A 23304-nucleotide genomic window follows, 5' to 3' on the forward strand; every position below is an offset into this window, starting at 1 on the left:
CTGAGCCAAAGTCGTACACTTAACCGACTGAGCCACCCAGGCGCCCCAACAATCACCGATATTAAAAATGAGGAGAAGCTCTAAGGCAAGGCTCCATATTGTAAGCCGTTAACTGTGTATGAAATAAATAGAAGATGTATTTTAAAATGGCTAATATAAAACACATTTTGGCACTTGAGGAGTACAGTTTCACTTAAATTATAATATGAGAGATGAAATATGCCACTCCAGCTGACACCAAATTAGATACTACACGGTACTTTCCGAACAGCTGAGCATATAAGAAATGTATCTGCCCCAAAACAGTAACAGTTAACTCAGGATTTACTATCATTATTTCATATGATTTCTCACCCTGGAAATGATTCTATCAAGTACCTCTCAAGTAGGAATGGGACACGGATCACATCAAATTCCACAGAAGAGTGATAAGAGAACACTGCTGTGAAGTGATTCAAGATGGCTTGCTTCCAGTCTGAACACACACCCACACTTGTGTTCAGAGAGAAAGCGCACGCATGTGTGCACATGAGTGGTTGCGGGGAGGGAGGTAGCATAGAGGAAAGGGAGACAGAATCCCAAGCAGGCTCCACACTCAGCAAGGAGACCAACGTGGGGCTAGATCCCACGACCTTGGGATCATGACCTGAGTCAAAATCAAGAGTCGGACACTCAAACGACTGAGCCACCCAGGCACCTCTACACATCCACATTTTAAAGACATAATAAAGTTACAAGACTCTCCAAAAAAACTGGAGGTTTGAAAAGTTTCTCAATCTCAAAAGTCACCTTGAAATCGAACGTGTAATTTGTGTAAGGCATCAGGCCGCTCTCGTAGGCACTCTTCAACTTGAAACCATGAGTGATCCTTCCATTGGTTGTCCCGTTTTTCCCATTACAGCTGAAGTTTGTAAGACTCTCATTATATCTCAGTTCCTTAAAATCTTTATGATTTGTTTCTACTCCACCGGTACTCAAGTATTCCACAACACCTATAATGAAGATACAGGTCCTTTGCTCACTGTCAAGTAGAATATGCAGTGTACAAACTATAATGTAACAGTAAATACTTTAAACAGCACGTTCCTCCTTTCTAAAATATTTGGTTGGTTGTTTTACGTCTGCTAGAACCTATCTAAATCCATTTTTACATGGTTTTGATCATAGTATACTGCATATTTTATACTTTGCTGTGGCACATGAACTCGTGTCTTTTCGATCACCATTTTTTTAATGGCTGCTTAATACAACCTGCCCTGGTGTTTCATATTTGTTAAACCAGTTCCTTATTTCTTAAAAAACTTCAGGTTGTTTCTACTTTTTAAAAAGAATTAATACCATAATCAACATCTTAGTATGTAGGTTTCTGCTTATGCTGAATTATTTACTTGGTATAAAATACCAAGATTAGGATTAATGTGCCATTATACATACTGCCCACTACATAAGAGAACGCCACCGGTTAGATGGGCTCTACAAATATTTCTTTTACTTTGCATTCCATTAGTTAACAAGGTTGGACACTTCCCCATGCGACTGCCACTATTTTTAACACTGAAATGAGACTTACTATGTATTATTTGACTAGAGTCTCTCTTTGCCCCTCAGATACTTTGTAGCTAAACAGAATGCAGAACACACATACAGCAACTACTAGAGAATAGTTCTCAACTGCTTTAGCAGCTGTAATGCCCAGATAGCTTGATGAGATGGACTAAAGAATTATGGACCTCAGCTACCTTTACTTGCCCTGAAAATGAATTTTAACATAGTTACAGCTCCCATGTATCATGACGGCAGTGATGTACTAGTGAACTGAACCAACCCAAGTGGACGTATGTGTGTGCATGCATGCTTACACACATACACAAGTGCCAGGGAAAGTATTTTGTGTGAATGAGAGACTATAATCAAGGAGGAGCTGAAAATAAAAAGGAGTAAGTACTTAGTTTGATATTATAAGAACTACGGCTTGTTCACTGTACTATCTAATGGAAAAGTATTCAGAAATAAGCCTTTCTGTATTCTTCTGCTTTGTAATAAAAATCAAGATCCCTGTTTTTTGGTGTTTTGTTTGTTGTTGTTGTTGTTGTTGTTCAAATCACTTGCCCGATCTGTGTAAATAAAGGATCTCAATTTCCACCTAAGGTTTATTATTATTTTTTTATATTAAAAAAATTTTTTTTAACATTTATTTATTTTTAAAAGACAGAGAGAGACAAAGCACAAGTGGGGGAGGGGCAGAGAGAGAAAGAGACACAGAATCCGAAGCAAGCTCCAAGCTCTGAGCTGTCAGCACAGAGACCAACACGGGGCTTGAACCCACAAACCGTGAGATCATGGACCTGAGCCAAAGTCAGACACTTAACCAACTGAGCCACCCAGCACCCATAAGGATTATTTTTTCTAATCAAGCCCACCAAAACGGAAATCCTATAAATATCCAATTTAAACTGTTTTGTATTACTACATGCTGGAATCCCAAAGAAATGGTCTTAATAACCTCAGTCTGGATTATATGTCACCTGGGGATACGGAAATCTAATCACACATTCTTTCAAGTTATCAACCACGTGTTTATCGAAGATGATTAATGTCCTTCCTTCTTAGGTTTTCATCTCATTTTTAAAATAGTCTCCCTATTTGCACACAAAATATGTTAAACCTGATTCATAGTTGACGTTACAAACTGAATATTCATTTTGACTAAATTTGGGATTATCAGAAATGATACCTTACAAAAACATTTTAAGTCAAAAAAGCATTCTATATAAAAGAACTTTTCTTACCAGAATCTGGCAAAGAATTAAGATCTGCACATAACACCAGTGGAATAGTTCCAAATTCTCCCAATACACTGGACTGGAGGTTTCGTGAGGCTTTATCAATAATGTTCTTCACTTCTGAGAGGAACATCATAGTTTGAACCAACTTCACATCAGAGTATTCAGGGTCCCAATGCATATGAGCATTAGCCACAAGAATAAGTTGTTTTTCTGTTGCAAGATGGGGCTTTCCAGCTATATTAGATAAAAAGAAAAGAAACAGACAGACAAAACCCGCCCATCAGCCCATATATTCTTACAGGATCTGGAAGCAAGTAGTATCTCAGAGTTTCCAAACAAAAAAGGACCCTAAAATTTACCTAACAATCTCCCGACAACTAAATCAATCAACAGGACCACAAACCTGAGAAGCAGTCATCTATGCCTCTGGGTGAATAGCCTCTGGGTGAATACTCTTGAGTAGAGGGCATTCACTACTTGAACAAAGCCCATTCTATCTCCGCCAAAACAGCTATCTCCTTGAAACTTCTAGCTTCATCAAGATGTCCTAAAGTGAGTCTCACAAAATCAAATCTACAGCCTTTTTTCCTAGATCTATTTAATACAGTCACCAAGCTCCATCTTCATTTTTGACTCTTCAGGTTAAGTATCTCTAGTTCCAACTGTTCCTCAAGTGACAGAACTTCCAGTTCTCAGCACGATGGTCACTCTAAATATACTTTTAATTTGAAATAAGTGGTCCATTTATCCAAAACGCAAGACATTTAAAGTAATGATTACAAGTAGGTCAGGAAGAGAAGTTAGCTTACAGAGTATCCTTGCTGTTAAGAAATTACGGGACTGTATGGAGTTCTTCTCTCTGAGCAGTTATTTTAACTAATATTTACTTCAACATTGTTTTTGTGTGAAAAACAGTGGGGAGCAAAAACACCATTTTCTCCTCTGGTTTTATGCCTTTCAAAATTTGGAATACTTTTCTGGGCACTGCTTTCTCAATCTTAAGCTTTGTGGTAGAGAGAAACGGATAGGATATTTTAGAAAGGACTTAAATTCTCACTGAGTTTCTTCAGGTGTTAGACAAGACTATTAATATGTAACAAATTTTCTGCTTTCTATCAGATTTTGGAGGTCAATTTTTACAGGAAGTGAAAAGGTCACTCACATGACATTTCAATCAATTCCTTTCGAAGTTCTAGCAGTACTGCAACTCCAATGTTATCTTTTGTCATGACTCTGTTCAGCATGGCTTCAGACCCTTCTGAATTTGCCATTGCTAGCTGATTAAATTCAACAGTGTGTTTCTGAACCAAAGTAAATCTAAAACACAAACAAAAACACACACACAAACATAGAATTGGGAATACCAAAGTATTAGCTTTGTGGGAAATGCAGTTTTCCCGAACTTCCTGAACAAATACAATGGCAAGTAAATCACATTATGGAAAATCGTCCACACTTAACACCAAGCTTCCCACATCTGTTTCAAGTTATTCTTAGTCTGTTACTGATATAAATAACATCTTGAAATACTTTTACAATGTAAGATAAGGTAGTCATCTTCTGTGTAAGTTTCATGTTGGAATAGTCCGTCTTGTAATTTTTAAATAAATCTTTTCCAAAATCTGGGTTTAAGAATCCCTCTACCATCCTAGAGGGAATGTTAATTACAAGAAGTTTCAATTAACAATTGGAGTTAAACCCTAGTAAACACCTGAAGAAACAGCAGCACTTTCAACAAGTCTCCAAAACAAGATTATTTCTGATGATTTAAAACAAAACTATTGAAGAGTACTGTTTTACTGAGCAATAACAACAATGCTTCATTCTCTTATTTGTCAACTAATTTCCACACCCTTGACTCCCTGCAAATACTGAAAAAATTTTCTTTTTTAAATGTAAGAGGACTTACTTTTCCGTCTTGAAGAATATTGCACAGCCATCGACATGTTTTCTTTCTTGTTCTGACATTGTCCTAGCTCTAGATTTAGGACTAAAGAATCCATTATAGCCACGTTCTTTCAGTTCTACCAGAAAAAAACTGTAATACTGTTCTGTTTCAACCTCCTGAAAAATTGTAAATGGCAAAGTTATTTCATAAGACAAAAAAATCAGTCCTACACATTAACTTTATGTGTACAGTTTGAGGGGCTCAAATAATTTCAAAGGACTGCTATGCACAATGAGGAACATAACATCTTTCCAACATATTTTATCTGAAACCCTACTTGTCATTTTATAGATACCTGCTGGTATCCTATTGCTTAGGAGTAAATAATGGAAAGACATACACCTCCATGTGTGTATATTTTCTTATATTTTATAATAGATGGGGAACAAGAATCAACAGAGGTAGAAGGAACATCACAGATCATACTTTCAGACCACAGGGAGAAAGTGACTTGCCCAAGGTCGTATGAATTATCAGGAGAGTAGGACTGAGACCCCGTTACTGTGCATCAGGTTCAACGCTCTTTCCACCATGTCCTAATTCCTCTATTACTGCTGATGGTAAAGCAAAACCATACCTTGACAATGCCACAGTTTCAATAATATTTGCCACCCAATTAAAAAATAGTGTGCAAGGGCATTTGAGAGGGAAAGATGAATATTTTAACTGTCAAAGCAAATGCCTAAAACCCAAAATAACCTATTTGCTTAATGTGGCAGCACAGCGCAGCTAAATGAAGCAGGTAGTGAATGTTCCAGGATTCACTAAAAACAGAAAAAGCCAATACTTTAAGAAGTGCTAAAGCTGGAACTTTAAATGTGTCAGGATAATGCATTCCCATTTTGCTCCTTGCTTATCAACACTGGGGCATTTGTGCAATTTAAACACTGTTCCGATGACTTACCTGAAGACTTATGATATCAGCATTGCAGTTCAAAATTTCTTGAATAATGGCCTTTTTCCTGTAGTCCCAATTTAGTGCCCAAGATGGACAGTAGCCGTATAACTGCCGGGTCGCATATTTATCACAAAGAACATTATAGCACATGACAGAAAACAAGGCTGTAGGAAAGATAACTTTACTTATTCACACACGTGGCAGAAAAAAAAAAATAATTAATATCAATAGTTTTCACTTAAATGCTAAGGTTGATTTTATTCATTCAATATATATTCATTGAAAAGCTACTACTATCTGCCAGACATAGCGGATATAAGTTGGATAAGGAAGGAAGGTCAGATAGGTGAACAAATTATAACACAATGTGTTATCTAATGCTACAGAGATACCACAGAAGGCTCAAAGCTAAAAGACTAAGATCTTGAGTCCCTTGGTCTGTAAGACCAGGGCTCCTCATTTCTATACTCCCCCTACCACTTTGCTAACTGCTAATGTACAACGTGGAAAACTGACAATCCTCTTAATAGGCATGGCTTATTTTCTTTTAAAGAGCAACTATTATTAATTCACACAAAAGGAAAAGGTATCATAGACTAAATCCTATTATACACATCATGTAATTCCCAAACTATTTTCATACAATTTAAGTTAAAAGGAAATTAGGGGTCATTAGTTCCATTTCTCTCAAGTAAGTGCTTTAGCTGTCTTACAATTCTGTAGTATCAAATACATTTGGAACATAATAGGGTTTGAAAACTTCCAATATAAAGATTTTGGTATATTTATTATAACAAATGAGTCTGATCAATTCTTTACAGCCCAATTAAAAAATAGTGTGCAAGCTGGGGCGCCTGGGTGGCTGTCTGACTTCAGCTCAGGTCATGATCTCACGGTTCGTGAGTTTGAGCCCCATGTTTGGCTCTGTGCTGACAGCTCAGAGCCTGGAGCCTGCTTTGGATTCTGTGTCTCCCTCTCTCTCTGCCCCTCCCCCCATTCCTCTCTCTCTCAAAAAATGAATAAACATTTAAAACAATTTTTAAAAAATAGTGTGCAAAGGCATCTTTTCAACATAATTTCTTAACAATGGCATCACTAACATTACGGGTGGGTAAATTCTTTGCTGTGGGGGGCTATGCTGTGCACTGTAGCATGCTCAGCAGCATCTCTGATCTCTAACCATGAGACGTCAGTAGCACTTCCCCTATTTGTGACAATCAAAAATGTCTCCAGACAGTGCTAAATGTCCCCCAGGGGATAAAAATGCCGGAGGTTGAGAAGCATTGCTCTACAGCAGACCTACAGCATATTACAGAGGTCAGGTAAGCAATAATTTAGTCTTTATTATGATCTCCCAAGCCAAATCAATCTCAAGCATACAAATGTAACACAGCCCATAATCTAAAGAATGCCAACAACACTGTTAGGTATGTAATATCAAGTAAAAATCATAATCTAAAGAATGCCAACAACACTGTTAGATATGTAACATCAAGTAAAAATAAGTTAAAAAAATATAAGGCTACCAACCAGTTGGCCTTGTTCTGTCCGGTTCTTGTAACATAATCCAAGATCTTGGAGGTGGCTGTTCTGTTGAAACTAGTTGAATATAAACACAAAATTAAGTAATATTCTTACACATCTTCTTAAAAAAATCATTTAAGCAAATGACCACTTACTTCTTTTTGCAGTACCTGCCAAATTATCAAGCAAATAGTTCAGTAGCCTTCTTGTTCCATCTGGTTCCAGATAGAGGTTCAATATATCCTGGGTAAGTGGATTTCCTGGAAATATTTTTTAAAAAGGTAAAATGAAACCAAGAAAGGTAATAAAATATTGCAAAAGTGAAAAAACATACCAAAATTATCAGACCTATCACAATATATGTAGTTATTAGTAAGATACCAAACTAGAGGAAATATTTTTTCAGTTTCTGACATGAAGAATAAAAATGACTGAAACCACGTTCTGCAGAAGTATCCAGAAAACAATTATTGTGGACTAATGTCAATCTAGAAGATATCTAATAGTGCTCTGTATCTGGCCCTGTGTCATCAACACTTTTATGACAATCAAAAGCAAGTGAAACTGGATGGGGAAGAATGGGAAAGAGGACAAGGGAAAGAGGACAGCCACTATAATGGATCAGAGAATCAAAAGTTAAGATGCAACAAAGCTAACACGAAGATATCCTCATGACAGATGTAGTCTTCATTTAGATTTTTAAAAACTCTACTAAATAAAGCAATAACAAGATGGGACAGATCTGATTTAAGATCAAGTTACTGGAGCGCCAGGGTAGCTCCATCGGTTGAGCATCTGACTCTTGATTTTGGCTCAGGTCATGATCCCATGATCCCAGGGTTGTGCGATTGAGCCCTCTGTCAGAGTCTGTGCTGAGCATGGGGCCTGCCTGAGATTCTTTCATTCTCTTTCTCTCTCCCCCTCTGCCCCTTTCCCCTGCTCATGCTGTCTCTCTAAAATAATAAAAACATTTTTTTTTTTTTAATTTTAAAAAAGATGTAGTCACTAAGGAAAAGGGAAAACCTCAGGACTGTGAGCCATCTGTAAATTCAATGACGGTTTCATAAGTGCTAAAAATGAAAGCAAATGGAATGATTTACATGTATCTACAAGAGTCTCAAATCCTCTCAGAAGGATTTCTTATGTGCTTATGAAAATTAACAGTATAATGAACTGTTTTGAACAGTGAAGGTCCTGGATACCATAGCTCCACTTTAAGAAAGACTAATAATAAATTTTATAAATTGAAAAGGACAAATGATTTATAAATCATTATAAAGTGATTATGTTAACCATGCCAAATGAAAGTTCAAAAGATACTGCCCCCCTCACTTTCTCTGCCAGAGCAGTTAGAAAGAGCAAAATAGGTTTAAGTAAGATCCAAAGTTTTATAGTATGAGTACTTCCAGTTTCAGGTGAAAATCACTCATCCTACCAAGAACTTTCAAACTAAATGAATAAAGATAAACAAGACTCAACACCAAGATGACAAAAACATTAGAATAATCTGACCTAAATAGAGCAGGCACGTTTCAATGAGCACTTCTATGAGAAATTACAAACATGCTTGAAATAAATGAAAAAATAGGAAGACTCAACCAAGAAAAAGTTTTGGCAAATTAACAAAACATATTTTTAAAAATGGAAATATTGAAACTGAAAAACTGAATACATGAAATAAAAAGCTCGGTGGATGGGTTCAACAGCAAAATAAAGCATCAAAGGAAATAATCAGTGAACTGGAAGACAGTAAGGAACAACAGAAAGGAAACTGAACAACAGAACAACAGAAAGGAAACTGAAAAAAAAAAAAAAAATGAAAAGAGCCTCAGGAACCTGTGGGACCACAAGAAAATTCTAAGGTTCATGTCCTCAGAGTTATGGAAACAGACAAGAAGCACAGAGCTGAAACAGTACTCAAATAACAGCTGAAAAACTCCCCAGATTTGGAGAAACACAAACGCGCAGATTCAACAGTCTGATAAAATCCAAATAGGACACATTCAAAAGAACCCACAACAAACCACACAGCAACTAAACTTCTAAAAACTAAAGACAATGTTGAAGGCAGCCAGAGTAAAACACCTTCCCTCTAGGTAAGAGTAAGAACTAGGGGAAACACAACTTGAATGAGCAGATTTCTCATCACAAGCCATGGTGGTTAAAGGGAAGTGGCACAATAACTTTAGGTGCTGAAAGAAAAGAACCGACAACCCAGAACCAATCCCCAGTGAAAACAGCCTTTAGGAATGAAGGAGAAATAAAGACATTCTCAGAGGACTGAAAACTAAGAGAATTTGTTGCCAGCAGGCCTACTATAAAAGATTCAGAACAGAAGTTCTCTAAATAGAAAGGAAATGATAAAAGAAGGAACCCTGGAACATAAGAAAAAAGACCATGGTCTTTAAAAAGGGACAAACATAGGCTTTCCTTCACTTAAGGTTTCTAACTCATGTTCAGCCGTTAAAATGTCTTTGTGACACTGACTTGGTTCTAAATATAGGTAGAGAAAATATTAAGACAATGATACTATAAACAGGGGGCATATGAAAGGTCATAGAGTTAGAGATTCTATTATTTCACTCAAAATGTAAAATGATAGCCCTACAAGACTTGATAAGTTATGTATGTTATTACATGAAACTTGCTTCAAATATAACAATACAAGCAGGCTGAAAAGAAAAGGATGGGAAAATATACGTCATGTAAACCTTAACAAAAGGAAAGCAAGGGTGACTAATATCAGATAAAGTTGATTTCAGAGAAAATAAATTTACTAGAGAAAGTGACATTATGTAATGATAAAGGAGAAGACACAGCAATTCTAAACATGCATCCACAAAATGAAAGAACTAAAAAATATTTTAAGCAAAAACTGATAGAACTGAAAGGACAATAGAAAAATCTACAATTATGCTGATACTTCAGCACTCATCTCACAACAACTGACAGAACTAGACAAAAACAAACAACAACAAAAAAGAACTAGACAAAAAAATCCTCTAAATACCATCGATCTAACAGACCCTAGTGTTAATACAGAGGATCCAGTTGAGATTTATAGAAGATTCTACCCAATTCATATTCTTGTCCAGTGTCCAAGGGACACAAAATTTGTGGCTGGACACAGCTAAAGCAGAGCCAAGAGGGACATTTATAGCACCTAATGTATACATTAGAAAAGGAAAAGTCTCAGGGGAGCCTGGGCGGCTTAGTCAGTTGTGCATCCAAGTCTTTATTTCGGCGCAGGTCATGATCTCATGGTTCATGAGACTGAGCCCCACATCAGACTCCACGCTGACCGCCTTAAGTCTGCTTGGATTCTCTCTCTTCTTCTCTCTGCCCCTACCCCACTTGAGTGCTCCCTCTCTCAAAATAAACATTTAAGTCCCATCTGAAGAACCTAGAAAGAGCAAAATAAACTGAAAGCAAAAAGAAGGATTAAAAACACTAAAAAATAGGAATCAATGGATTGAAAACAGAAAAAGAGGAATTTTTAAAAAGCGGTTTCTTTGAAAAGATCAATAAAATTGGCAAACTTATGCCAAGACTCACAAAGAAAATGAAGACAAAAATTACCAATATAAAAAATATAAACCCTACAGAAATCAAAAGGATAAGGGAATACCATGAACAATTCTAGATACATAAATTTAACAACATATATGAATGCGGCCATTTCCTTGAAATACACAAACTGTACTCACTCACCCAGTACAAAATTTAAATAGCCCTATACCTATTAAAGGAAATGAATTCAAAATTTAAAAACTACCAGAAATCTCCAGGCCCGAAATGTTTCACTGGAAAATTCTACTAAACACTTTAAGAATTAACTCTAATTCTATAGACTCTCTTCCAGAAAACAAAAGATGAGGGAACACTTTCAAATTCATTTCAGAAAGCTAGCATTACCTAGATGCCAAAACCAGACAAATTGAGCATAAAACAAATGAAAATTAAAGACAAATACCTTTATGAATATCGAGTCAAAAATCCTTAAGAAAATATTAGCATACAGAAGTAAGCAATATATAAAAAGATTTATAACCATGACCAAGTGGGATTTGTTCCAGGAATGCAAGGCTGGTTCAATATTTAAAAATCAATTACAAGGCTAACAAAGAAATCATATCAACTGATACAAAACAAGCATTTGACAAAATTAAACACCTATTCATGATTAATAACTCTCAGCAAAAGGGCAGAGGGAAACTTCCTCAAATTGATAAAGACGATCTACAAAATACCTACTGCTAACGTTATACATAATAGTGCACACAGAATACTTCCATATATCAGGAAAAAGAGGGATGTCTGTTCTCACAACTCTTATTCAACATGATGCCGGAAGTTCTAGTCAGTACGATAAGTCAAGAAAAGGAAAGAAAAAGCAGACATATTGGGAAGGAAGAAATAAAATTATCCCTATTTCCAGATGACATAATTTTCTACATAGAAAATTCCCAAAAATTTTACCATTAAGTATACCAAAAAAAGCAACTCCTAAGACTCCAATATAAAAATCCATCCAATTCAAAAAGATATATGAACCATGTCTGACTTATTTTACTGAGTATAAAATATCCTGTACATCCATCCATGTTGTCACAAATGGCAAGATCTTGTGCTTTCTCTCTTTTTATGGCTAAGTAATATTCCACGCAGCATTATTCACTATGGCCAAGAAGATATGGAAGCAACCCAATTATCCATCCACAGATGAATGGATAAAGAAGATGTGGTATGTACATACAATGGAATATTATTATACTAAGTGAAATAAGTCAGACAGAGGAAGACAAATACATGATCCCACTTATATGTGGAATCTAAAAAGCAAAACAAATGAACAAACAAACAAAACCAGACTCTTAAGTACAGAAAACAAACTAGTCGTTGTCAGAGGGAAGGGGGTGGGGGTTTGGGAGGATGGGTGAAATAAAAAAAAAAAAAAAAAAAAAATCCACTGTATTATGTCCAGGAACATACACATGGAAAGCAAAATTTAATAATTATAATTTACAACCACTTGAAAACAAACAAACAAAAAGACTTAGAAATAAATCTAACAAAACATTTATATAGCTTATATACCAAAAACTACACAATACTGATGAAAAAAAAAAATCAAAATTCTAAATATAAGGAGACATGGCATATTCACGGATCAGAACACTCAACATATTAAAGATGTTAATTCTCCCCTAATTTGATATACAGGTTTAACACTATTCTGATCAAAATTCCAGCAATATTTCTTTTAACTATAGACAGGACTATTCTAAATATATATGGAAAGGCAAAGGAACTAAAATAGCCAAAAACATTTTGAAAAAGACTACTGTAGGGGAATCAGTCTATCCTATTTCAAGACTTAATTACCTTATTTCAACTTTCAAGTAACTATTGGCAAAGGGGCAGACACATACATCAATGGAAAAGACGAGAGAATCCAGAAATAGATCCACACAGATATGTCCAACTGATTCAAGAGAAAGGTGTAAAGGAAATTCAATGGCGGGTAGACTTTTCAACAGATGGTGCTAGGGCAACTGGACATTCACAGACAAAGGAATGAAACTTGAACTAATCCTTTACTTCTTTTAGCTCTATTTTAACTCAGATCACAGACTTAAATGTAAAACATAAAGCCATGAAACGTTCAGTACAAAACACAGGATCCATAAAAGGAAAATATGGTAAACAACTTCATCAAAACCAAAACCTTTTGTTACAGAAAAGACCCTGTGTAACATCATGATTTATAATAAGAAATACATATCTGAACCCTAAAGCTCCTAAAATCCTGAAAGTGATTCAAGGATTTCTTCCAAAGTGAAGTTGTAGAGGTGCCTCTTGTGGTGTCAATGAAGTAACTTTCAGCCTCCACAGGAGGATGGGGGCTGGCTGACAGGAACCAACCATGTGACTGGAAGGTTAGAACTTCCAGTCCCAGTCCCCCAGGAGGAGGGGCTGGAAGTCAGCTCAATCATCAAGGCCAATGATTTAATCAGTCATGCCTATGTTATGAAGCCTCCACAGAAACCCAAAAGCATGGGGTTCAAGGAGCCTCTGGGTTGGTGAACAAATAGAGACTCGGGAAGAGTGGTGCTCTCGGAGAGAGGAAGAGGGCACGGAAGCTCTGTGCCCTTTCCCCATACCTTGCCCTACTCATCTTTTCCATCTGGCTGCTCCAGAGTTATATCATTTTATAATAAATTGGGAATCTGTGAGTAAACGGGTTTCCTTATTACTGTGAGCCACTGTCACAAACTGATCAAACCCAAGGAGGGGACTGCGGGAACCTTGATCAGGAGCACAGGTGACAACCTGGCCTTGTGACTGGAATCTGAAGTTAGGGAGGCATGGGCAAGTAGCAGTCCTGTGGGACTGAACCTTTTATCCATGGAATCTGAGGCTATCTTTGGGTAGGTAGTGTCAGAATTTAGTTGAATTACAGGACATCTAGCTGGTATCCTAGAATTGCTTGTTGGTGTGGGGGAAAGCCCCACAGTGCTGGAACTGGGTGTGTTAAGTGGGTGGAAAGACTACACACTGGGGAAAAAATGTCTGCAAATCACATATTTGACAAAGGCCTAATATCCAGAAAATATAACGGACTCTGAAAATTCAACAGTAAAAAAACAATTCAATTAGGACACAGGCAAAGGCATGAAGAATACTCCACAGATGATGACATACAGATGACAAGTAGGCACATGCAAAAATGTGCAATATCTTTACCTAACGGGAAAATGCAAATTAAAACCACAATGAGATGTCACTGCACATCTATCAGAAAAACTAAAAATAACAATAGTGACAACATCAAAGCTGGGGAAGATTCAGAGTAACTGGATCACTTATTCATTACTGGTGAAAATGTTAAATAGTACAGCCAGTCTGGAAAAGTCTGGCAGATTCCTAAAAAACTAAACAACACTAAAATATGACCAAGCAATTGCACTCCTGGGCATCTATCCTAGAGACATGAGGACTTATGTGCCATAATAATCTGTACACAGAATTGTTCATAGCTGCTTCATCCACAATAGCCAAATACTGGAAACCAGCCAGATGTCCTTCAACAGGTGACTGGTTAAACAGACCATGATTCATCCATACCATGGAACACTGCTCATCAATATAAAGAAGCAAACATGCAACAGCCTGCGAGAATCGTCAAAGAATTAACCTGAGTGGAAAAAACTAATCTCAGGTTACATACAGCATGATTCTACTAACACAATATTCCTGAAATAACAAAGTTTTAGAAATGGAGAACAAATCAGCGGTTGTCAGAAGTTAACAAGTGAGTGGGGCAAGCTCAGAAAAGTAATGGATTTGTCCAAAAAATCGGTGAAACTCTATTTCGAAGAAAGAAACCTAAAACCTAGATGTCAAACATTTTAGAGGATCTTTCTGAAATGAAAGAGCAAGGGATCCTCAAAAACTAAGGTGCCACAAAGACTGCCCTATCACTCCCCAACGCTTCCAAGGCTTTCATACACATTAACACAATGTGGACATGTGTGACCAATGACCCTAATGTCAAATAAAGTTTGTGAATCCTTAGAGAAATGAACACATTTTTGTAAAATAAATACTGTTAAGATTACAAAACCTGAAACTAAGAGGACATAAAACAGTAGCTGCTTCTGGGATGAGAAAGGGACCTAAAGAAGAAACAAAGAGAGTTTTTACATTCTGTAATGTTCTATTTCTTTGTATTAGAAAACAGACACAAAAGTGACACAATATTAATTGTTCATTCTGATGTTGCTACATTTTATATTTTTGTTTTTCAAAGTTAAAACAAGAAAACTTTAAAGGGCCTAATATAAGGAGCCTCAGCCAAAGGGTGGCTGGGTGGCTTAGTTGGTTGAGCATCTGACTTCGGCTCAGGTCATGATCTCACAGTTCATGAGTTCGAGCCCCATGTTTGGCTCTGTGCTGACAGCTTGGAGCCTGCTTCAGATTCTGTGTGTGTGTGTGTGTGTGTGTGTGTGTGTGTGTGTGTGTGTGTGTGTGTCTGCCCCTTCCCTGTTCATTCGGTCTCTCTCTCTCTCTCTCAAAAATACGCATTAAAAAAAAAAAAAAGAAGAATCCTCAGCCAAGCTCAGCCAAGCCCAGCCTACACTTTCCAAAGAAAACCTTATAAAGCTGATGTTTGATGAATATGGTTTTGTATACATTTACAAATGTATTATTTATATTTTCCCATTTGTTTTTGTAAAATTACTGTTACCTTTATGAAATGAAAAGGATTACAGGAATAAAACCTTATTTTCTAAATGTAGTCTTAAGAAACAAAAGTACAATTCTTTAAGACTTCATTATGTGACTATTTTTTTAGGAATTGATTAAAGAATGAGGTGGATACGAGATTAGCAAACAATCATCTAATGTGTTAAAAAAAAAAAATTCTTATTGACCTATTACCAAAATAGAGCTTTTAATCTTACTGATTTAAAAAACATATTTCCCAATAATTCTTACTGGATCAATTATGCCCTCAAATTCTAATAGATTAATGAAGTCCTTACACATCAAGTTTTAAAAAATTCTAAAAACTGAATATTAACATGTCCCAATGGATGAAAATTTTCTACTCAATTTCTGTACTTTGTGTGTTTGTTTTTTGAGATTTGAATACAAGGGAAAAGAAGCCATTTATTCGTGAGTTTCAGTCCCGTGTCGAGCTTTGTGCTGACAGCTCAGAGCCTGGAGCCTGCTTCAGATTCTGTGTCTCCCTCTCTCTCTTCCCCTCCCCCACTTGCACTCTCTCTGTCAAACATAAATAAACATAAAAAAAAATTTTTTAAACAAAGCCATTTATAGTATGATGACATAAAGTATGATCTGAGGAATGTATCATCAGAACACTGAACTGACTGAAACAAAGGATAGAAGAAAGAAAAGCCGGGCTAGGAGTAAAAAGGAATACAAAGATTAGCAGACAGTCTCCAGGTGGACAAGAGAGAAAACCACTGGGATGTACCTAAAAAACTGATGAAGTTTGGGGAAGAGTGAGCCTGCAAATCCCTGGCGACAAGATCCCCCTCTTACAGCTTCTTTAGACTCAAAGACACAACATACAAACCACAAGAAGCACAAATATGAGAAATCATACCTTTCAGGCCTAAAGTCTGCAACTGAAACAGTTTTCCCAGCTCAAAGGGTAGAACTCGTAACAGGTTGTTATTTAAATGGAGTTCCCTGTGGATGTAAAAATTCCACATCAGAACATATATTGCCTTTTAACCCATGGCTAAAATCAGCACTATAATTTCTAATATTCTTCTCAGAATGAAAAATTTTATATTATATTCCAATGTCTAGTACAGTGCTTCTCAAACAATGATGTAGCAAAAAAACAAAACACAACAAAAAAACCCCAGATTGCCACAGACCAAACATTTTAAAAATAACAGAAAACTGGGGCACCTGGGTTAGTATCCAACTTCAGCTTAGGTCATGATCTCACAGTTCATGAGTTTGAGCCCTGTGTCAGGCTCTCTGCTGACAGCTTAGAGCCTGGAGCCTGCTTTGGATTCTGTGTGTGTCTCTCTCTCTCTCTGCCCCTCCCCCGGTCACACTGTCTCTCTTAAAAATAAATATTCAAAAAATTTTTAAATATTTTTAAATATTTTTAAATAATTTTTAAATTTTTTTTTTTAAATTTCTAATTCAAGAAAAGAGAGGAGAAAAAAAAAAGACCAACAAAGCACAAGTCATATTTTTAAAGTGCATTAGATTCAATAGATACAAAACTGCTCTCACACGTTGTCTATTCCACTGCAGGCTGATGACACAGTTTACAAATGGGCACAGTCCACAGACTGCCCAAGAGCAGCACTGATCCAGCCACATGGAGTCTACTACACAACTTTAAGAAAGTGGAAATGATAAAACAGCCTAACAAGTGAATTGTTAAATGAGATTTAAAATGATCATGTAGCACCAACTGAAAATAGCTTATGACAGCTAAAAAATTAAGTTTACCATTAATATTTCTCCAAATTTTAAAGTTTCACATTAGACATAATGGAAGCTTTATTAACAATTAATATTTTTTTATGAACTATCAAAAGAATCTTCAGTAGTGAAAAGAAACAAAGACCCAACACTGAGATACTTACAATTTTCTGCGGTAAGTTTTATTTATCAATTTTTAAAGGTGAAGAGAACTACTTCTAAAAAAAAGAAGAACCAGTATAATCCCTGGTTCTTAGAATTTAAATGAACCTCGGTTACTACTTAGTGAACCAGAGGCTGGTGAGGCCATAAACTAAACAAGTCTAAATAATTTGTTCCCATTTATTTCCACATATATCACATGGGAAAGGAGGTCTTTTAAGGAGATTAAAAATGGTCATGGTATATACTCAGTAATTAAGCCCAAAACAATGTCAAAAAGCTGGAGTGGGAATAACAAAGGTAAAGAAACTCTCACGAGGTCCTTATTCCTTTTTACTATGCAGCAAATGGTAGGAAGCAGCAAAACAGCCAGGGGAATAAAAGAAAAGGCAAGTAATACGATATGGAGCAAGATTTTTCCACTGGGATTAACATAATAACTAGAAATTAGCTTTACTTTCAACTTGGATGGATCCCATCTACCTTACAAAAAAACAGGAATAATAAAAGAAATAGCAATTACCATTTATTAAATACAATATGTGTCCAGCAGGGTGCTAGTAGTTTCTTACTCATTATCTCAGGTATCTCTAATCTCAGCCCTGGCTAGGTAGGCCTTACAGTAACTTTACAGAGGACAAAACATTCAGCAAAGTTAAGGAGATTGCCCCAAATCACACAACTTGTAAATGGCAAAGTCACAGGATTCCAAACTGAACTGTGTGACTCCATATCCTATCTACTCCTCTACTCCGCACTGTAGTCCTCCAAATGCAGTGACTAATTCTAGCTTTTTTTTTTGAGTCCAGGCTTTATTACTATCATGCATACAAGCCCTGGGATGGCCAAAAAGGTGTCATTCCTTGGCAGTGGTATCCTGGACCCTGTGTTAAGCATAGTATGGTACCCCAGAATTTAGAGGGGAAAGCACCACAATCGTTTGTCACAGGAGAGTCCGTATGTAGGATTAACATAACTGCCTTTTATTTATTTACCCCCACTTTATCCAAAATTTTTGTTTAGGGATAAAGTATATTACACATAACATAGCAATAAAACAAATTTTAGGCAATGAATCTACCTAATTTATTATTTATTGACATTCAATTTTCCCAGAAAACTTTACAAGGGATACAATTATGTTTGCTCTTGTTCAAATACCATTTAATTGGTAGTGCAGTTTCCTAGCAAAATAAGTATTCTATTTTGTTTGTAGGGGGTTAAAGTCAGAAAATAAGTCGAATCTGCACACCTGAGTGATACCATGTTTCCGAGTTCTGCCGGTAAACTCCGGATTTTATTAGAGGACAGGTCCAGATACACCAGATTGTGAAGCTTGGCAATGTCTGAAGGAATGCGGGACAGGGAATTGTCACTCAGATGCAAAGCTGTCAAGTGAGTTAGTGACCACAAAGATGAGCTTAAGCTTCTTACTTTTCCTGTAAGAGAAGGAAAAAATGGGGAAAGGATTAATATGGTGTTGTCTACAATTTGGTCCCTGGATCAAATAACATTTAGATGTTTCAATGAATAATAATCTATCTTTCAAAACATTGTGAGGAAGGGTTTAACAGGAGAAAGCTTACCTATTCTAGGACAACGTACTGCTATGATTAGGTTATAAGCTCTACTTAGCAAACTAAAAAAATCTGTGTTTAAAATGCATCATTGTTTTTTAAGAGCACAACAGCTAAGACTTTATCCTTTAAGGTTGCCTCAGCTATGACACGAAAGAAAGATATGAATGATTTATAGTAATGATAAATCTAGTATGTCACCACGATTAATTTGGATACGCAAAAAAAAAATCAAATCCTCTCTCGGAGGCTGTTCCTATCTATACTCTAGAAAACAAGAATTCTGCCTGCAAACAAAAGGTAAACCATATATTCTCAGCTTAACAAAGTTTTAAGACCAGTGTATTCAAGTAATAACTGCATCAAGAATCATATAACTAAACAAAAGCTGTACTGAATAATTTACAAGCAAAAATACTTGCCCAGAAACATCAAAGATATGAAGTCATAATCAAACAGTAATAGACCCCGCGTTCAGTAACCAAGAAAGTAATCTCTTTCAATGTAACATTAAATCAGTACTTTGGTACTTTCTTGGTAAGATGACAATCATTTCTACAATCCATCTAAGAACTTTCCTCCAATCTCTTTAATGGTCTAAGATCTACTCTGAGACAGAATGAAACAAACAGATGTAATGGAAATACACTAGTCTTTGAGAACTGATTTTCTATTGGCTGAAAAAGCAATCTTAAGATTTCTAATCAAGGTGGAGTAACAGAGACCAAATTTACTATCCTACCTGAACAACTACCACACCAGACAATATATATGAATCAACAAATTTCAGCAATTAGACTTCAACCAGTGCAGAACAGTGATCCCCAAATGATCACAAACAAGGCAGGCCTTACAACTGTCTCAGCTTCCTGGACTGCACAGGTAGGAGATCCCAAGGGCAGCACAGTGATCTCCCCCAAGTTCTGGAGCAGGGAAGCCAAGATGACCAGAATTTACAAAGGCAGAGATAGTACCAGAGAGGAAGAGATAAACAAAGAAGTCTGGAGATGGGAAAAAGTTCCCCCTCAAGTTTTCAGCTAAGTATTGATCAGTATAAACATGTGAGAAATTGCCTGAGCCAGAAGGAAAAACACCCAAAAGAAGTAGAAACAATCCCTACATTTACACAGAACTGAAGCTAGCTAGTGTTGCCAACTACCAGAAGGAAATGTATCATAACTCACAAGGTGCTGGACTTATTAGTGGTATAAAATCAGGGGCACCTGGGTGGCTCAGTTGGTTAGACGTCCAACTTTGGCTCAGGTCATGATCTCACGGTCCATGAGTTCGAGCCCCGCATCAGGCTCTGTGCTGACAGCTCAGGGCCCGGAGCCTGCTTCGGATTCTGTGTCTCCCTCTCTCTCTGCCCCTCACCCACTCGTGCGCGCTCTCTCTCTCTCTCTCTCTCTCTCTCTCAAAAATAAATAAAAGCATTAAAAAAAAAAAATCAGCCCTAAAGATTGCTCTGGTCTCACCTAAAAAGTTTAAGAGCAAGCCTCAAAAGAACTAAACTGTTTCTGAGTAACCTAACTGTATCCCAAAAGAAAGTTCAATACTGGTTATAGGAATACAAAAATATGCATTGCCCAACAGGGCAAAATTCACAATACAGCAACAAAACTACTCAAAATGAAAAGAGAGAAAAATACTAGAAAAAAACACATGCATGGGCACCTGCATGGCACAGTTGGTTAAGCATCCGACTCCCGATTTTGGCTCAGGTCATGATCTCACAGTCTGTGAGACCAAGCCTCACCTCAAGCTCTGCGCTAGCCTACTTTGGATTCTCTCTCTGTCCCGCCCCCACTCGTGCTCTCCCTCTCTCTCTCTCTCTCTCAAAATGAATAAACATTAAAAAAAATCATGTCCATGAACTCTTGGGCAACTTTAAACAACCTAATATATATGTAATTGGAGTCCCCAAAATAGGGGAGTTGGGGACAGAAAAAAATATCTTAGGAAATAAACCCAAAAGATAACCAGATATCCACATGTTTTAACTTTTAGGAGTTAAACCTTTACCTTACACCATATACAAAAACTGACTCAAAAACTTTTGGAAGAAAACAGAGGCATTTACCTTCAAGACCTGAGATTATGCAATGGTTTGTTAGATAGGACACTAACAGCATAAGCAACAAAAAATATGTTAAACTGTACTTCACCAAAATTAAAACCTTTTGTGCCTCAAAGATCACCATCAACAAAGTGAAAAGTGTGTTCACACAGGAGAAACGATCTGAAAGTCATAAATTTAATAAGATATTTGTATCTAGAATATATAAAGAACTGATACAACTCAGTAAGAAAAGACAAATAATTCAATTTATAAGTGGGCAAAGAACAGGCACTTCTCCAAAGAAGATACACAAGTGGCCAACAAGCACTTGAAAAGATGCTCATTATCACCAGCCATCAGAGAAAGGCAAATCAAAAACAACAATGATACGCTACTTCATACCCACTAAGATGACTATAATAAAAAAGACAGAGTATTGGCAAGGAGTAGAGAAACTAGAACCTTCACATACTGCTGGTGGAAATGTAAACTAACGAAGCCACTTTGGAAAATAGTATGGCAGTTCCTCAAAAAGGTTATACAAGTTACCACATGAGCCAGCAATTCATTCCGATGAATATGCCCAAAAGAAAGAAAAACACGTGTCCATACAAAAACTTAAATGCTCACTGCAGAATTATCAAGAGTCAAGAAACAGAAACAATCCAAATGTCTGTCAACAGATAAATAAAATGTGGTGTATTCAAACATATGAAATATTAATACATATTAAAGCACGATTGAACCTTAAAAATAATTCGCTGAATGGAAAAAGCTAGTGACCACACATTACATAATTCCATTTATTTGAAATGTCCAGGAGAGTAACAAATCCATTCAGACAGAAAAAAGATTAACACTTTCAAGGTCTGGCTAGCTGAGGTGAAATGAAAGCTAATATGTATCGCGTTTCTTTTGGAGGCAATGAAAATGTTGTCAAAACTAACTGTGGTAATGAGTGCACAACTCTGTGAATATACAAAACCACTGAATGTGCATTTAAGTGGATGAATTATGTGAATTATATCTTGGGCTATCACCAAAAAGAAAAAAAAGAAGACAATGAAGAGATGCAAAAAATTTTCTACTTTTCATGAAAACTATAAACCTAGACACAAAAAGCTCAATTAACCCCCAAGTATATGAAAACTCCACGAAGAATAAAAAAGAAAACTACAGGAAGGCACATCTTAATCAAATGGCTTAAAACAAATGATAAACAGGAAATCTTAAAAGCTGCCAAAGGAAAAATAATTACACAGAGAAACAAAGATAAAATGTCTGCAGACTTTTACTTGTGAACAGTACGAGAGAGAAGACAAGCAGAGCAAAATCTTTAATATACTGAAAGAAAATAAATACTATGAACCTAGCAACCCAATAAAAATACCTTTCAAAAAAGAAGACAAGTTAGAAGATGAAAAGAGCTATAGAGATGGATGGTAGAGACGGCTGCACAACATTATGAGTGTTGTTTTTTTTTTTTTTAATTAAGTGTATTTTAAGAGAGAACGAGCACAAGCAGGGTAGGGGCAGAAAGAGAGGGGGGAGACAGGGAGGAGGGTGGAGAGAGAGAGAGAGAGAGAATATCCCAAAAAGGCTCCACACTGTCAGCGTAGAACCTGATGCAGGGCTTGCACTCATGAGCCTTGAGATCATGACCTGAGCTGAAACCAAGGAGGACGCTTAACTGAGTCACCCAGGTACTCCTGAACATATTTGACAAAAACCTTCCCACAAAGAAAATTCTTGAACCAGAAAGGCTCATTGGTGAATACAACCAAATATTTAAGGAATAACTATAACAATTCTACACAAACTGATCCAAAAACGTGAAAGCAAGAAGATCCTTTCGAACTCATTCTATGTGGCCAACATCATTCTGATACCAAAACCAGATAAAACTAGTACCAAAAAAACTACAAATCAAATCCTTCATGAACAAAAATGCAAATTTTAACAAATCAAATTCAACAATAGATTAAAAAGATAATGACCAAGTAAGACTTGCACTAGCAAATTCAAGGTTTGTTAAACATTCAAAATAATTTTTCAAAAAACTTTTTCTTAGAAAAGAAAATCATATACACAGATGTAAAAAAGCATATGACAAATCAACATTTAAAAATCAGCATTTAATCAAATCAAATCCTGATTTTAAAAAAAAAAGCTTGCTTGTAAGCTAAGAACAGAACTTCCTAAATCTTGAAGAAGGGTATGTATAAGAAGGTTAGTGGTAAGGGAATGAACACTTTCCTCCTGAGATCAGAAACAAAGCAAGATATGTCCACTATCACCACTCCCAATCAAAATTATGCTGGAAGTTTTAGCCTATGCAATAAGAAAAAAAGTCGAAAGTAGTAGTCATG

The 23304-nt window shown here is 36.4% G+C and overlaps 1 protein-coding gene across 4 annotated transcripts in view; it reads right to left on the reverse strand.

The window, feature by feature from the left end:
* Window positions 1-23304, reverse strand: part of CNOT6 (CCR4-NOT transcription complex subunit 6) — a 77142-nt gene that overhangs the window by 6121 nt on the left and 47717 nt on the right. For 3 of the 4 annotated variants that reach the window (XR_006215840.1, XM_042981857.1, XM_042981863.1), the window contains 9 exons: window positions 18552-18738; window positions 16293-16378; window positions 7312-7416; window positions 7163-7231; window positions 5639-5796; window positions 4696-4850; window positions 3949-4103; window positions 2790-3020; window positions 790-992 (listed from right to left, as the gene is read on the reverse strand). Coding sequence is in view for 3 of the 4 variants with exons in the window: in XM_042981857.1 (XP_042837791.1) it covers window positions 790-992; window positions 2790-3020; window positions 3949-4103; window positions 4696-4850; window positions 5639-5796; window positions 7163-7231; window positions 7312-7416; window positions 16293-16378; window positions 18552-18738 (1349 nt within the window). In the remaining variant the exon portion in view is untranslated. The remainder of the gene's footprint in view (window positions 1-789; window positions 993-2789; window positions 3021-3948; window positions 4104-4695; window positions 4851-5638; window positions 5797-7162; window positions 7232-7311; window positions 7417-16292; window positions 16379-18551; window positions 18739-23304) is intronic. The other variant, XM_007083067.2, reaches the window with a different exon arrangement.

This window comes from Panthera tigris, chromosome A1 (genome assembly GCF_018350195.1).
Source record: "Panthera tigris isolate Pti1 chromosome A1, P.tigris_Pti1_mat1.1, whole genome shotgun sequence".
In the NCBI taxonomy this organism is placed as follows: domain Eukaryota; kingdom Metazoa; phylum Chordata; class Mammalia; order Carnivora; family Felidae; genus Panthera; species Panthera tigris.